This window comes from Sinohyriopsis cumingii, chromosome 9, assembly GCF_028554795.1.
Source record: "Sinohyriopsis cumingii isolate HCF-2022 chromosome 9, ASM2855479v2, whole genome shotgun sequence".
Classification (NCBI taxonomy): domain Eukaryota; kingdom Metazoa; phylum Mollusca; class Bivalvia; order Unionida; family Unionidae; genus Sinohyriopsis; species Sinohyriopsis cumingii.
Window position 1 is genome coordinate 18,627,925 of NC_142969.1, and position 12,977 is coordinate 18,640,901.

Genomic DNA, 12,977 nt, shown 5'->3' on the forward strand with positions numbered 1-12,977 from the left:
TTAGTCACTGGTAATCAATCTCTCTGAATTTTTAAAATGTGCCAATTAGTCACCAGTCACTGAATTTTTAAAATGTGCCAATTGGTCACCGGTAGTCAATCTCTGAATTTTTAAAATGTGCCAATTGGTCACCGGTAGTCAATGTCACTGAATTTTTAAAATGTGCCAATTGGTTACTCGTAGTCAATGTCACTGAATTTTTAAAATGTGCCAATTGGTCAAAGGTAGTCAATGTCACTGAATTTTTAAAATGTGCTATTTGGTCACTGGTTGTCTATCTCATTCAATTTATTACAACCTGTTAAAAAATGTTGTTTGTCTATCTTATGTAATTGTAAAATTTGGTAATGTTGTCACTGTTTAAGTACATTCTTAAGCTTTGTCAATTAGTCAGTTTGTCTATGTCACTGAATATCACATGTATAATTCTGACAATCCTTATCTATGTTCTTAAAAGTTTAAATCTTAATTTTTTTTAGCTTGTCATCATTTGACTGAATTTAAAATTGTGTGAATTTATCATTGTTTGTCAATGAAAACTGAATTTTCAAATCTGTCAATTTGTCATTGAATTTTAAAACTGTCCGTTTATTAATCTTTGCCTATCTCAATGAATTTTTTAAAAAATGTTACATTTCTTATTGTCTATTTCCCCAAATTTTAAACATGTCAATTAGTAACTAATTTAATTTTTTACAAACTGGTCAGTTTTTCAAATATTTTTATCTGAGTTTTTTGTCAATATTTCATCATTTTCTCTATTTGTCAATATTTCATCATTTTCTCTATTTGTCAATATTTCATCATTTTCTCTATTTGTCAATATTTCATCATTTTCTCTGTCAATATCTCATCATTTTTTTCTATTTGTCAATATTTCATCATTTTCTCTATTTGTCAATATTTCATCATTTTTCTCTATTTGTCAATATTTCATCATTTTCTCTATTTGTCAATATTTCATCATTTTCTCTATTTGTCAATATTTCATCATTTTTCTCTATTTGTCAATATTTCATCATTTTCTCTATTTGTCAATATTTCATCATTTTCTATATTTGTCAATATTTCATCATTTTTCTCTATTTGTCAATATTTCATCATTTTCTATATTTGTCAATATTTCATCATTTTCTCTATTTGTCAATATTGCAGTATTTGTCAATATTTCATCATTTTCTCTATTTGTCAATATTTCATCATTTTTCTCTATTTGTCAATATTTCATCATTTTCTCTATCTGTCAATATTTCATCATTTTCTATATTTGTCAATATTTCATCATTTTCTCTATTTGTCAATATTGCAGTATTTGTCAATATTTCATCATTTTCTCTATTTGTCAATATTTCTCAAACTGAACTTAACAAAGTTTGTCCTGTTGGTCTATCTGAATGAACAGGAAACATTAGACAATTTGTCACTATATGTCTAACTCAGTTTCAAAATGTCAATTTGTCACTGTACCTATACATGTCTTCACTTTTCAATCAAACTGATGTGATCCTACCAGGAACTCCGCTGTATTATGATGTATTCAGAAATAGCATCCCAAATGTCTTTCCTACGCACATTTCAGGCAAAAACGACAAAACCCTCTGGGGCTGAATGAGTTAATGGAGCTTTCACTGAATTAAAGGCCTCAACCCTAACCACAAGAATGCCATGTATTAATGGAGATTTCATTGAATTAAAGGCCCCAACCCTACCCACAAAAATGCCATGTATTAATGGAGATTTCATTGAATTAAAGGCCTCAACCCTACCCACAAAAATGCCATGTATTAATGGAGCTTTCACTGAATTAAAGGCCTCAACCCTAACCACAAGAATGCCATGTATTAATGGAGCTTTCATTGAATTAAAGGCCCCAACTCTACCCACCAAAATGCGACTGATCTTTTTCTCATTAATTTTATTTCAAATATTTATTCCATTCCAAAAGAATTAGTTTATGTTTGCAAAATACATTTAATTATGTGTTTTTGGAAAGAGGAAAGTGATGTTTTTGTATGAATATTTCCATGTAAAACATTGTTGCTATCCAGTACCATAATACAAATTTCATTCAGTATCTTAAAAGTACCATCTGAAGGGAAGAAATCAGATCATCTTATTTGCCAACATTTATATACTTTGAAAGCATAATCTGAACATAAAAAGAGCAATCTCTTTATTATATTCCATAATTACAGAAAACTGTATGAAAAAAGGACATTTAATGTTGCTACTTACCTGGATCTACAGTTAAAATATCTGTTACAAATTGGCAAAATTCATGCAGATTAGTAGTTAGTACAAGGGTGAATTTGAGTCAAGTATATTTGTGTATTGTATAAGTAAAAAAAAAATAGAGAGCTCATCCTTTTATTATTATATTTTATGAGAGAGAGAGAGAGGTTACAACATAAAACTCTCAATCAGTAACACTTTAAGATGACACCCATGATTACACAACAAATTACTTGCTTTATCATTGTCTCAAGCAGCCAAGTGGTGCAAAGCACTCACCATTCTGGATCACTGCCATACCATCTATGTCTGCATGTGTTTGAGTCTTAGGCTCGGCTAACATGGGTATGTGAGAAAGCGTGTGTGTGTGTATGTGTGTGTGTTATCTCTATTTTAATGTAGTTTTATCCACATACCCTAAGATCATTCCATTAACATCTTTTCTGATAATTCTGCAATGACAGGTACTCATGAATATATGTCTATGTCACTGTAATATTTGCTGGGATATTTTGTTTACTGTTTATATTGGTCTCCCATGTATGTGATATGTTAAACTGATCTCCCATTTAGATATTAAACTGATCTACCATACATGGAATATGTTAAACTTATCTCCCCTGCATATGATATCTTAAACTGATTACCCAAGCATGTGATATGTTCAACAGATCTCCCATGCACATGTTAAACTGATCCCAGATGCATGTGATGATAAAATGATCTCCCATGCATGTGATATTTTAAAAATGATGAACTATTTTTATAGGATTTAGGCTATTTTGTTTGTTCTATGTTCTTTTGTTTCTGTTCAAGATAAATTTTCCCATCAATATTTATATTTGAGGAACTGATGCATGTTTAAATAAAAGGGTTTATCTTATTGTTGGTTTACGTCTAAACCCTTCACACATGCGTAAAGAGATCTCCATATGAAAGCCTCACCTGTACAATGTGACCTTGGCAAGCTACCATATATAGTGAATTATAAGTTGAGTCAATTTGAAAACAATATAAACCTGGATCTGCCATCACATAATGTACCAGTAGATCATAGTCTATGTTGTTTCCTCTACTGATCACTCCTAACAAACTGCAAGGACCCAGACCTGCAAGCACAATATGCGAAACTTTCAAATGAGCAAATAGCAAATGCCGCATCTGAATTTGATCTCAAAATATTTTTCACATATCACCAAAAGACCCCTTCAACTGACCATAACTCAAGACCACAACAAATGCTGGTAAGCATATCAAATGTACACCGATCTGTTGCAGACAGATTTGTATGCATCAATTGCTTCTTTTTTAGATTAGGTGAGATGAGACCCAAACCATCCATTAGTATCAGGACAGGTTTGGGAGAAGACTTATCAGACCAATGGTAGAAGAACTATTACATGTATTAGTATTATGGTCAATTTCATGATGCTCAAAGTTAATATAGGTAACCAGCCTGCTAATAGGGCTATATATAAGATGCAGTGCATGGTTCCAGTCTGGATAAAATGCTCATAAAACAATTACACAAATGAATCACACAACCATTAAGGGATCATGTAAGTGAAAACTCTAAAACACTATACAGCTCAGAATGGATATGAATGTATATATTTCTCAACAGCAAAACAAAAAGGAAGTTGAAGAGAAGGTAATAATGATGAAAACTAATTTACAAGTTTCATTCAAATAAAGCAAAACAAACTGTAATGCTGCTGTTCCTTTTATTCAACTTTTTTTTTTTAAGTCTGCATTGCTTTTATGCAAACCAATTAATGAATTTAAATGGGACAAGACGTGGCACATAGACAGTGCATGAAATTTATTTGTAATATTTATTAGGATAAAGTAGTTGAAGATATTTAGTTATAAATTCTCTTGCCACTTATAACTTGCATTCAACTGCAAACTGCACAGACCCTGATCTGCCATTGCATAAAGCTCTGACAGATTTAGGTATATGCAGTTTCTTAGGAATACACTGTAGAAAAACAACATAGGTCATGATCTGCATGCATAATATGTGACAGCAGATATGGGTACATGTTGTATGCTGTTGGACTTGATTTTGTAAGGGAGTATATGCTGTAATTGTGAAAACTCGCTCTTTCATGAAAATATTCCAGTTTTTTTCCCCCTCACGTTTTTTATTCATTTTCACTCAGATTTCTAGGTAGTACCCTGTTTTTCACAATCACCATGGTATTTCACCATCACTTCTGAAATCCTATTAAAATTGATGAACCAAAAGATACATGCTCCCCAGTCCCTCAAATGATACAGGTAAACTAGGGCAAATTTGCCATTTTGTTGAAGTCAATATAAATTGTAAAAGCAAGATCGAAACCATGAGACTTTAGGGTGAGTAGGCTGTTTTAACTTCTTCTGAAGCATTAGTAGTATAATATAGTAAGGTGTCATGAATATGTTACCTGTTACCTAGTAATTGGATCAACAATGTTTGCTTTAACAATACTCACTAATTTTTTATTCAGAATTACTGGAATTTTAAAGAGCAATAGAAATTAATTGAGAGAAAACAGAAGCCTTTTACAGGGGATCATTAAAAAATATTAACAATGATAACCAATTAAATACCAATTTTATGTTCCTGAATGCACAATTTAGCATTTTTATTAATCATTTTAGCAATTATAATCCATATGCCTTTCTCTGTTGTACTGAGTACATCAATGACGATGAATCATTCAATTTATTTCTTTATCTCTTTTTAAATTAAAGTAGTTTGTATGTAAACTGGCATTTTCTCCAACAGAAGTATATGGATGTCATAAATACAGAGTAAAATATAGTGATAAAAATATGAAGGGATTTCATGGAAATTCATGTAAAATATAGTGTTGGCTGACAAATCAGCCGTGGTGAGAAATTGTTCAATAATTACATGAAAGTCATGCATTTGATTTGTTAATATTCTCCACATTCCCTGTTTTGTTTGTTATTCAGACATGATTTTAGTCTTCCATAAAAAAAGCTGAAAAAAGTTTAAGGGAGGCTTGGGGGTCCTCCCTCAATGGGGTCTCACGAGGCAGCACCCATGATCTGGGGGTCCTGGGGACCTTTTACACTCATAAAAAACTGTTCCTGGTGCAACTTATGATTATAAAATAAACCATAATAATCATTTGAAAAACTAATAAACTTAACTAAAATGTTCAACTTGACTTCAATAAATTCAAAATATTTATTGTCACATGAATATGTTCTCCAATACTGTTGATGCTGAAGTTATTTCATGTGCATGTCAGTGTTCACATCGTAATTAAGTCACAATCATTTGTCAATTTTTGCAGCAAACATGTTATACTTCTCTATTTTCATAACAAATCTGTTAAAATAAACACCTAAGTACATCAATTATATACAAAAAATCCCATACATTCACTTGTCTTTTTCTCCAATGGACACAACATGTTGATATGCCAGTCGAGCTCTTTTTTGTGATTTTGGCAAAGAGTTCTTAGCCTTCCATTTTGTTGCCACTGACTTTCTTGGCTAATGTGCAATCGTTTCTTTTCCTTCTCAATGACAGCCTTTTTCCTTTCAAGCTGGTTGCTTGTATTGGCGACATGCAGTGCACATATTCTGACAGAGGGCTACATCTGTTCTCTCATGCAAGAAATCTTTCTTCTTATAGTAATTAACTGCACTTTTTCCTGATGCCTTCTGAGCTTCAATTTTCTGTATGCAGCTTCTTTTGTGGGTGCTGTTCCAAACTCTTCCAACTGCGATTACCATAATCCAGATTTTTTTGCAGTGGTCACAAAATGCCAGTCCTCTAGCGTTCAGTTTTCTTATAAACTGACCTTCTAAATTTCTGTCAACTTTTCGCTCCAGCCATTCCCATTTCCTTAAGTTTTTTAAACCTTTATCTAAACTTTTCATGTCATGGTCTTTCTCAACAACATGGGATGCCATGTTTTGCAAGAATGCTTCTTCTTTCCATTGCCATCAGTTTCCATTACACGAAGGTTCATTGGATGAATTTAAACCTTTGACCAATCAGAATACTCTTTACGAGGGTCATGTGCTAACTAATATATGGAACAAATAATTTACAAGGGTTGTTGTGGAATGGGAGCAGACAGACTGTTTCTAAAATACCAGATCAGCAATGATATATAAAAAATGGACTATATAAAGAAAAATCTGATTCAAGTCAGGAGAAAAGTGGAATTCTGCTTTAAAACAGAGAAAAATCATGTCTGTGTCATTGCAATTTTTTTATTCCATTACCTTTTTCTCAGTCTGGCTGAGACAGTGAATGTCAGCATGTAACCCATGTTGCTCAGCCTTCTCTGCAATTTCTTCTGCAATGGCCTGTGCCTGTCCAGTCTGTGACCCATACAGCAGGAGAAAACGGTTTTTAGTGTCTCCAGGCATGATAACCTGCTGATGAGGAAATGAGGTTCTTAAAAATGTGTAGCCTGCACCTATTTCCAAAGCCTTACCATACTGTTTGCAATATAACTATACAATGTTTTTTGTACCGTCAAACCACATATACCCATCATATTACCTTCTCTGGGTAACTTTTTTAATGCACATTCTTATGTAATATGATTTTATTTATTCCATCAACTGACATGGGTCAATAAAAAAGTGCCATTAGGTTGCTAGTGCTCATTTACATCTACATCAACCAGGTTTCATTTTAACGTCCAATTTTTGTTCTTGTATCTTTATCAACTCCCTGTATCATAATTAATTCTTTTACAGGAACTACTTTAATATTACTGAACTTTTCTTAAATAGACATGCCTCGATTTGGTCCCGATAAAGCAATGTCTAATCTAGGAAACTGCATTAAGGATCGTGTTCCTAAAACTCACATAAAAAATTCAAATGAATTAGCAAAAGGTGTACAAAGTATTTGCAAGCCCTAGTCTGCTTCAATAAATTCCTTCTATATTCAGAAAATGTATTTTTGTAAACCCCACCACAAATGTTCTGTTCTAAAATATGATAGATAAACATACTGTGCATCTATATACATATATAAGGGACAATCTGTGTATCTATATACATATATAAGGGAAAATCTGTGTATCTATATACATATATAAGGGACAATCTATGCATCTGTATACATATATAAGGGACAATCTGTGCATCTATATACATATATAAGGGACAATCTGTGTGTGTATCTATATACATATATAAGGGACAATCTGTGTATCTATATACATATATAAGGGACAATCTGTGTATCTATATACATATATAAGGGACAATGTGTATCTATATACATATATAAGGGACAATCTATGAAGGTGTATCTCTATACATATATAAGGGACCGCTCCGGTGGCCTAGTGGTTACAGCATCTGCTTCGGATGCAGGAGGTCGTGGGTTCGATCCCTGGCCAAGTCATACCAACGACTTCCAAAAATGGTACTAACAGCTACCTCACTTGGCACTCAGCATTAAGAGGTTAGTGTTAGGACTGGTCAGCCTGGTGTCAGGATAATGTGACTGGGTGGGACATCATGCTACATGTCTGTGGCATGATGCCCCAGTGCTAGACAGCACTATAAACTGTCACTCTACAGACATTGTAGCGATATGACTGAAAAATTGTTAAAGCTATGTTAAAAATCCAAATCACAAACACACACACATGTATATAAGGGACTATCTGTGTGTGTGTCTATATACATATATAACGGGCAATCTGTGAAGGTGATACGAGTCTGCATATTATAATGAAGAAAACATATTACCTTCGAGCTAATGGATTTTTATCTATTATTTAGATTCTTCCAAGAGGTTAAAAAATACAAGTAAGAAAATCCTTAAACCAAAATAAAAATTTCTGCATGGATTACAGACAATTCTGAACAAAGCATATTAAGTCAAAGTATGATGAAATGATCTATTTTAACTTTATTTTTTAAAATGAAAATACCCTGTAAATAGGGTTTCATTAACTTCTGTAGTCACATCTGTTCATAAGGTTCACTTGGCCTTGACCTTAGCTTTGGCCTTATTTTAAAACAAACTTGCTTATCTAGCAGCCTTGAAACAAAACCTGAGTGTTATCATTTATATTTAAGAGCACAAAAGACAACTTCTTAATGAAATATTTATGTCAATAATAAATAGCAATAATTTAATTAACAAACACATAATAAATACACATCAATTGTCTGGTCTAGAACCTGCTACCCACAAATTATACATTTCAGGCAGTTTTGTCATGCTTTTGACTCAAGTTGGACCCTTTATTTATATTTATCTCAGGTACCTTTTGACATGGTTTCAATGTGGCCTATTGCATTAAGGTTTATCAAAACACTTTGGTCACTACACTGTGAATTTTGGTCACACTTTGGTCATTACACTACGTATCTTGGTCACGTGACTTTAAAATAGCAGAAACTAAGCACTATAATGGATTCTGACTGGTGTTTGTACTTGGATTACATTGCATGGTAATTAAGTAACGATACCAAATATACTTCCAACAAAAAATAATGCATATTTGTTAGACTAAAAAATAAATTTGAAGCAAATAATATCCACATTTATTCTCATTTCTCTTGCAGGTTCTCTCATCTCATGGCATTGAATATTTCCATTATAATGACCAATTTCATTCTATTGACTATTTCCATTCTATATAGACCACTGCATCATCTGTCAGTAGTTAATATCAATAGGTTTGTTACTATGAAATGTTTTATCTAATATGTTAATAACAAACTCACTCAACAATTTTTACTTCTCTGGAAATAAATAAGAAAATAATGGATCAACATACTTGCCATAACACAGAATATCATGCTAAAAATATGACACTTTTTACCAACAACCCCCTTGACTTGGTCATGTTTCGAAAAACCTCATTTTTAGTTATCTTTAAAAAAAATCAAAAAAACAAAAAACAAAACATGACTTCAGTATATGCCCATAACATGTGGCATGAATAGATTGTAAACAGTCCGGATTAGAGATGATGTAAAACTATCCTTTGGCCACTTAAAACAGCAGCAATTATAGGCAAAGAGACGATGTATAAATCACCATTCCACATGCTACTTAACTGTCTGATATTAGCTAGTGTCATGTTTAAAGTACTTTGAAAACTGTAGTGCGTGAGCCTATTGTGTTAATTGGCTGAGATAAAGTTCATGAGTGTGTGTGTGTTTGGATTTTTAACATAGCTTTAACAATTTTCAGTCATATCGCTATGATGCCTGTAGCATGATGTCCCACCTAGTCACATTATCCTCAGACCAGAATGACCAGTCCTAAACACTAACCTCTTAATCCTGAGCAACTAGCAAGGCAGCTGTTAGTACCATTTTTATAAGTTTTTGGTATTACTCAAAATGGGTTCTAACCCACAACCTCCTGCATCTGAGGAACAAGCAAATATAGGTAAATCAAAGAGATGCTAGATGCATGCTGAAGAACAAAATTTATAAGATATTATTGCCTTGAAGTTTAAGCCATCTGTATTAAAGTTTAATGACAAAAGTTTGTGAATGGTGGCAACATATTTGACACGATGAATTGAAAATTCAGATTAATACTCTTTATTATTATTCACTGTCTTAAGCTTGTTATAGTACTAACTATTAATTGACCTGTGCTATTCAGGTTGATTTTAGCCATGAAATTGACTGATTGCAAGACAATAAGAACATGCTTTGTGTTTGCACAGTTCATTTGTATTGATAATACATCAACACCCATGCTAGACAGTAGTGTATATTACCGCTGTATTACCTGTAAAACCTCCAATTAACAGACCTCCCCTAGGGAACTCAGAACGCACTTTTTGAGTCTCAAAAAAAAATTCTTCTGGGAATATGACAAGTGTGAAATCAATAGAAAATTTATCAAAGATCAACTTTCCCTTTACCATCTATCGCCTAGATCTTAAACACAAAGCAGAATCACTCCCCATTTTATCAAACTGATGATAGTTTGCAATAATGCAAGAAAATTACGCCATAATATTATGGTACTGACCACTTAAATAAAGAAAATGTAGGAAGATAGTTTACTCAGTTGATTTTTAACCAGATGTACATACCAGAAATAAGCGATTCCAAAATAAACGTATCAAGAAAGAAGAGACCCATATTTACGAACTTTACTTGTGTCCGTCCGAAAGTAAGTGACATCATAAATCGAAAATAAGTGTCTCTAAAACCAACTGTAACATTATTGTTCCAAATAATAATAATAATCATTTAACCGCTTTTGTGAAACCTTAACAATAATCTCATTCATAACATATTGCTAAAAGTTTTACATACTTACTTTTTCAGCCAGTAAACAATGACTAAAATACGATTTTAATTTAGTGCAGCTTATTGCGTGTAAACTATTTCATCAGAAAACGACACATTCGGAAATTCTCGGCTCTATATACGAAGGGTACGCCCAAGACTGGTAAGCGAAAATTTGATTCCTTTTACTTTTTAATATGGCTTTCGTCAATATTTTTTTTACTTCCACGCTATGGTAGTTACTAAAAGTTAAATAGGGTACTTTACTGAACAATGAGTCTCAAGAAAAGTATCCTACTACAAATATTACAGTACGGAGAGTTAAAACTAATAAATTTACTATCAAATAAACATAGCAGTCGTTTAGAACGAAATTGTGTTCAGTATTTAAAATGTCATAATAAACAAGGTTCTTCAGATTTGGTCTCACAATTTTGTATTTTTTTAAAGACATACGAAATATATTAAGCGCAGTGTTTTTATTTGCCATGCACTCTGCTATACGTTCCAGCCTGCATTATTATAAATCAGCGATTGAAAAGTTTTGTAAACTATGCGTGAAAAGAAATGAATACGAAGATTTATATTATTGCTTGTCTGTCTGAGTTACTGATTTTGGTCACGCGAAAAGTAACAATATACTTATATAGATAAATTAATATCTTTATTTAGCGTGACAGTGTATTAATAAAACCACATAGTCTTGAAACTACCGGTGATCTAGGACAAAGGCAGCAATGTCTGACCAGACGAAAATCATACAATGTTATAATTTTCTAAGTATCTTAACGTCCTAAATATCCTACACTCATAAAGATGCGTGACAGCCTGTTGAAAAGAAAAACGATGACCCCTAGAATACTGACACGTTTCACTGTATACACGAATACAGCTAACAAATGTGCAACTGTCATTTCTTGAGTTACAAACCTTGTGCCTTTTATATGTTTGACTAAAGAGCATCGTATTAGAACATAATATTTTCAAGGTTTTGACCTATTTTAGTATCAATCTTGTATGTGATTCCTCAGTAAAATTGTAAGCAATGTAGTGGAAAAGTGTACTGCTCTGAGTATAACGAGGATAATCTGATTCTACATGTCCGTTTGTTTGTACCCCCTACCGATTTCAAAAAAGAGAACGTTTAATGTGATAAAAAGTCATAGAACTAAGTCAGTTCAATCATTGATTTACAATTTCTAACCTAAATTGATTAGAATGCATTAGTGCTGGCATTCCCTGCACCACTTCAAGCTTAACGAACTTTCCATACTAACACGGCGCCATATTGCGCACACTATAGGCTAGTTTACTTCCATCAGTCAACATAATGACGTAGTTCATCCTGTTCGTCACCTGCCGGATAATTCCGTAAATTACATAACTTTGAGAGTTTGGAATTATATCCCTTTGCATATATGAACATAGAAATTAAACCGCTTGTTAAATCCACATGAAAAAGCAATTTGTAGTTGTCATTATTTTCCTTTGCTTGATTCGACATTGTAAATATCGGAAGCAGACGACTTATGTATGTACATCTGTAGTCTCAATACACCCTTTTGTTGAAAATAGACTTGTCCAGAAACTGGAAATGGATCCGAGCATATCCGTCTATTACACTGAAAACGTCCGTTAAGCATGAAACGCGCATAAGATGACGGTGTTAGGGCCATTCTACGCATAGTCAGGTTAGAAACTATAAATCAATGAATGAATTGACTAAGTTCCTTGCACTTTTTGTCACATTAAAGGTTTCCATCATTTAAATCGGTAGTGGGGTACAAACAAACGGGTTTGCGTTGTCCGAACTCTGGCAACTCACTCATCCCTTTTGTGAGTGCTTGGGAATGTCTTTCGTGAGCCCACTGATTTCATAAAACGAATGAATGATCACAAAAGCCGCATATTCGCAACAAAATCGACGTGAAAGTCGTCAACCACTACAATTCGAACATACATTCAGCTGAGTCCCTCGAGTCGTCATCGACTGAATCTTACCTGGGGTAGACAGGCATCGAACGCACACGTACAAGGCCTAAACGAAAAAGTCTAACCTTTCTGTTGCAGTCTTAACAAAATTGCAGCCAGTAATCAGTTTTGCACCCGGCACAAATTTTGCGCTAACATATCCCCAAGTAATTACATTTTTTATGATCATATTATTATTATTATTATTATTGTTGTTGTTGTTGTCCATTACTCCGTTACACCGTTATCTGAACATCTTACCTTGAAGTACTTCTTTACATAACTCTGCCGGGATATGATTAGTTTTCCAAATCCTGTGGATGACGTTGATCACTCGCCATTATGCGTTTCTGTCCTTTGTTCACAACTTAGAATTAGGTCAAGACAGACGTGTTTTCTATATGATAGCCTACGGAGCCCCAGAGTGGACACGAGATAACAAAATATTATTTCGTTCCCTCGAATTAATATTTCGTTCCCTCAAAATAATAATTCGTTCCCTCAAA

General features: G+C 33.3%; 1 protein-coding gene across 3 annotated transcripts in view; it reads right to left on the bottom strand.

Annotated features, from left to right (window-relative positions):
• Positions 1 to 10,642, bottom strand: part of LOC149791333 (methionine synthase reductase-like) — a 47,892-nt gene extending 37,250 nt beyond the window's left edge. The window contains exons 1-2 of one of the 3 annotated variants that reach the window (XM_089969867.1): positions 10,532 to 10,642; positions 6,490 to 6,645 (exon numbers count right to left, since the gene is read on the bottom strand). In XM_089969867.1, coding sequence (XP_089825993.1) covers positions 6,490 to 6,636 — 147 coding nt within the window. In that variant the 5' untranslated portion in view covers positions 6,637 to 6,645; positions 10,532 to 10,642. Of the gene's footprint in view, positions 1 to 6,489; positions 6,646 to 10,301; positions 10,377 to 10,531 lie in introns of those variants that run through there. The other 2 variants (XM_089969868.1, XM_089969869.1) reach the window with 2 other exon arrangements.
• Between the last annotated feature and the right edge of the window lie 2,335 nt (positions 10,643 to 12,977).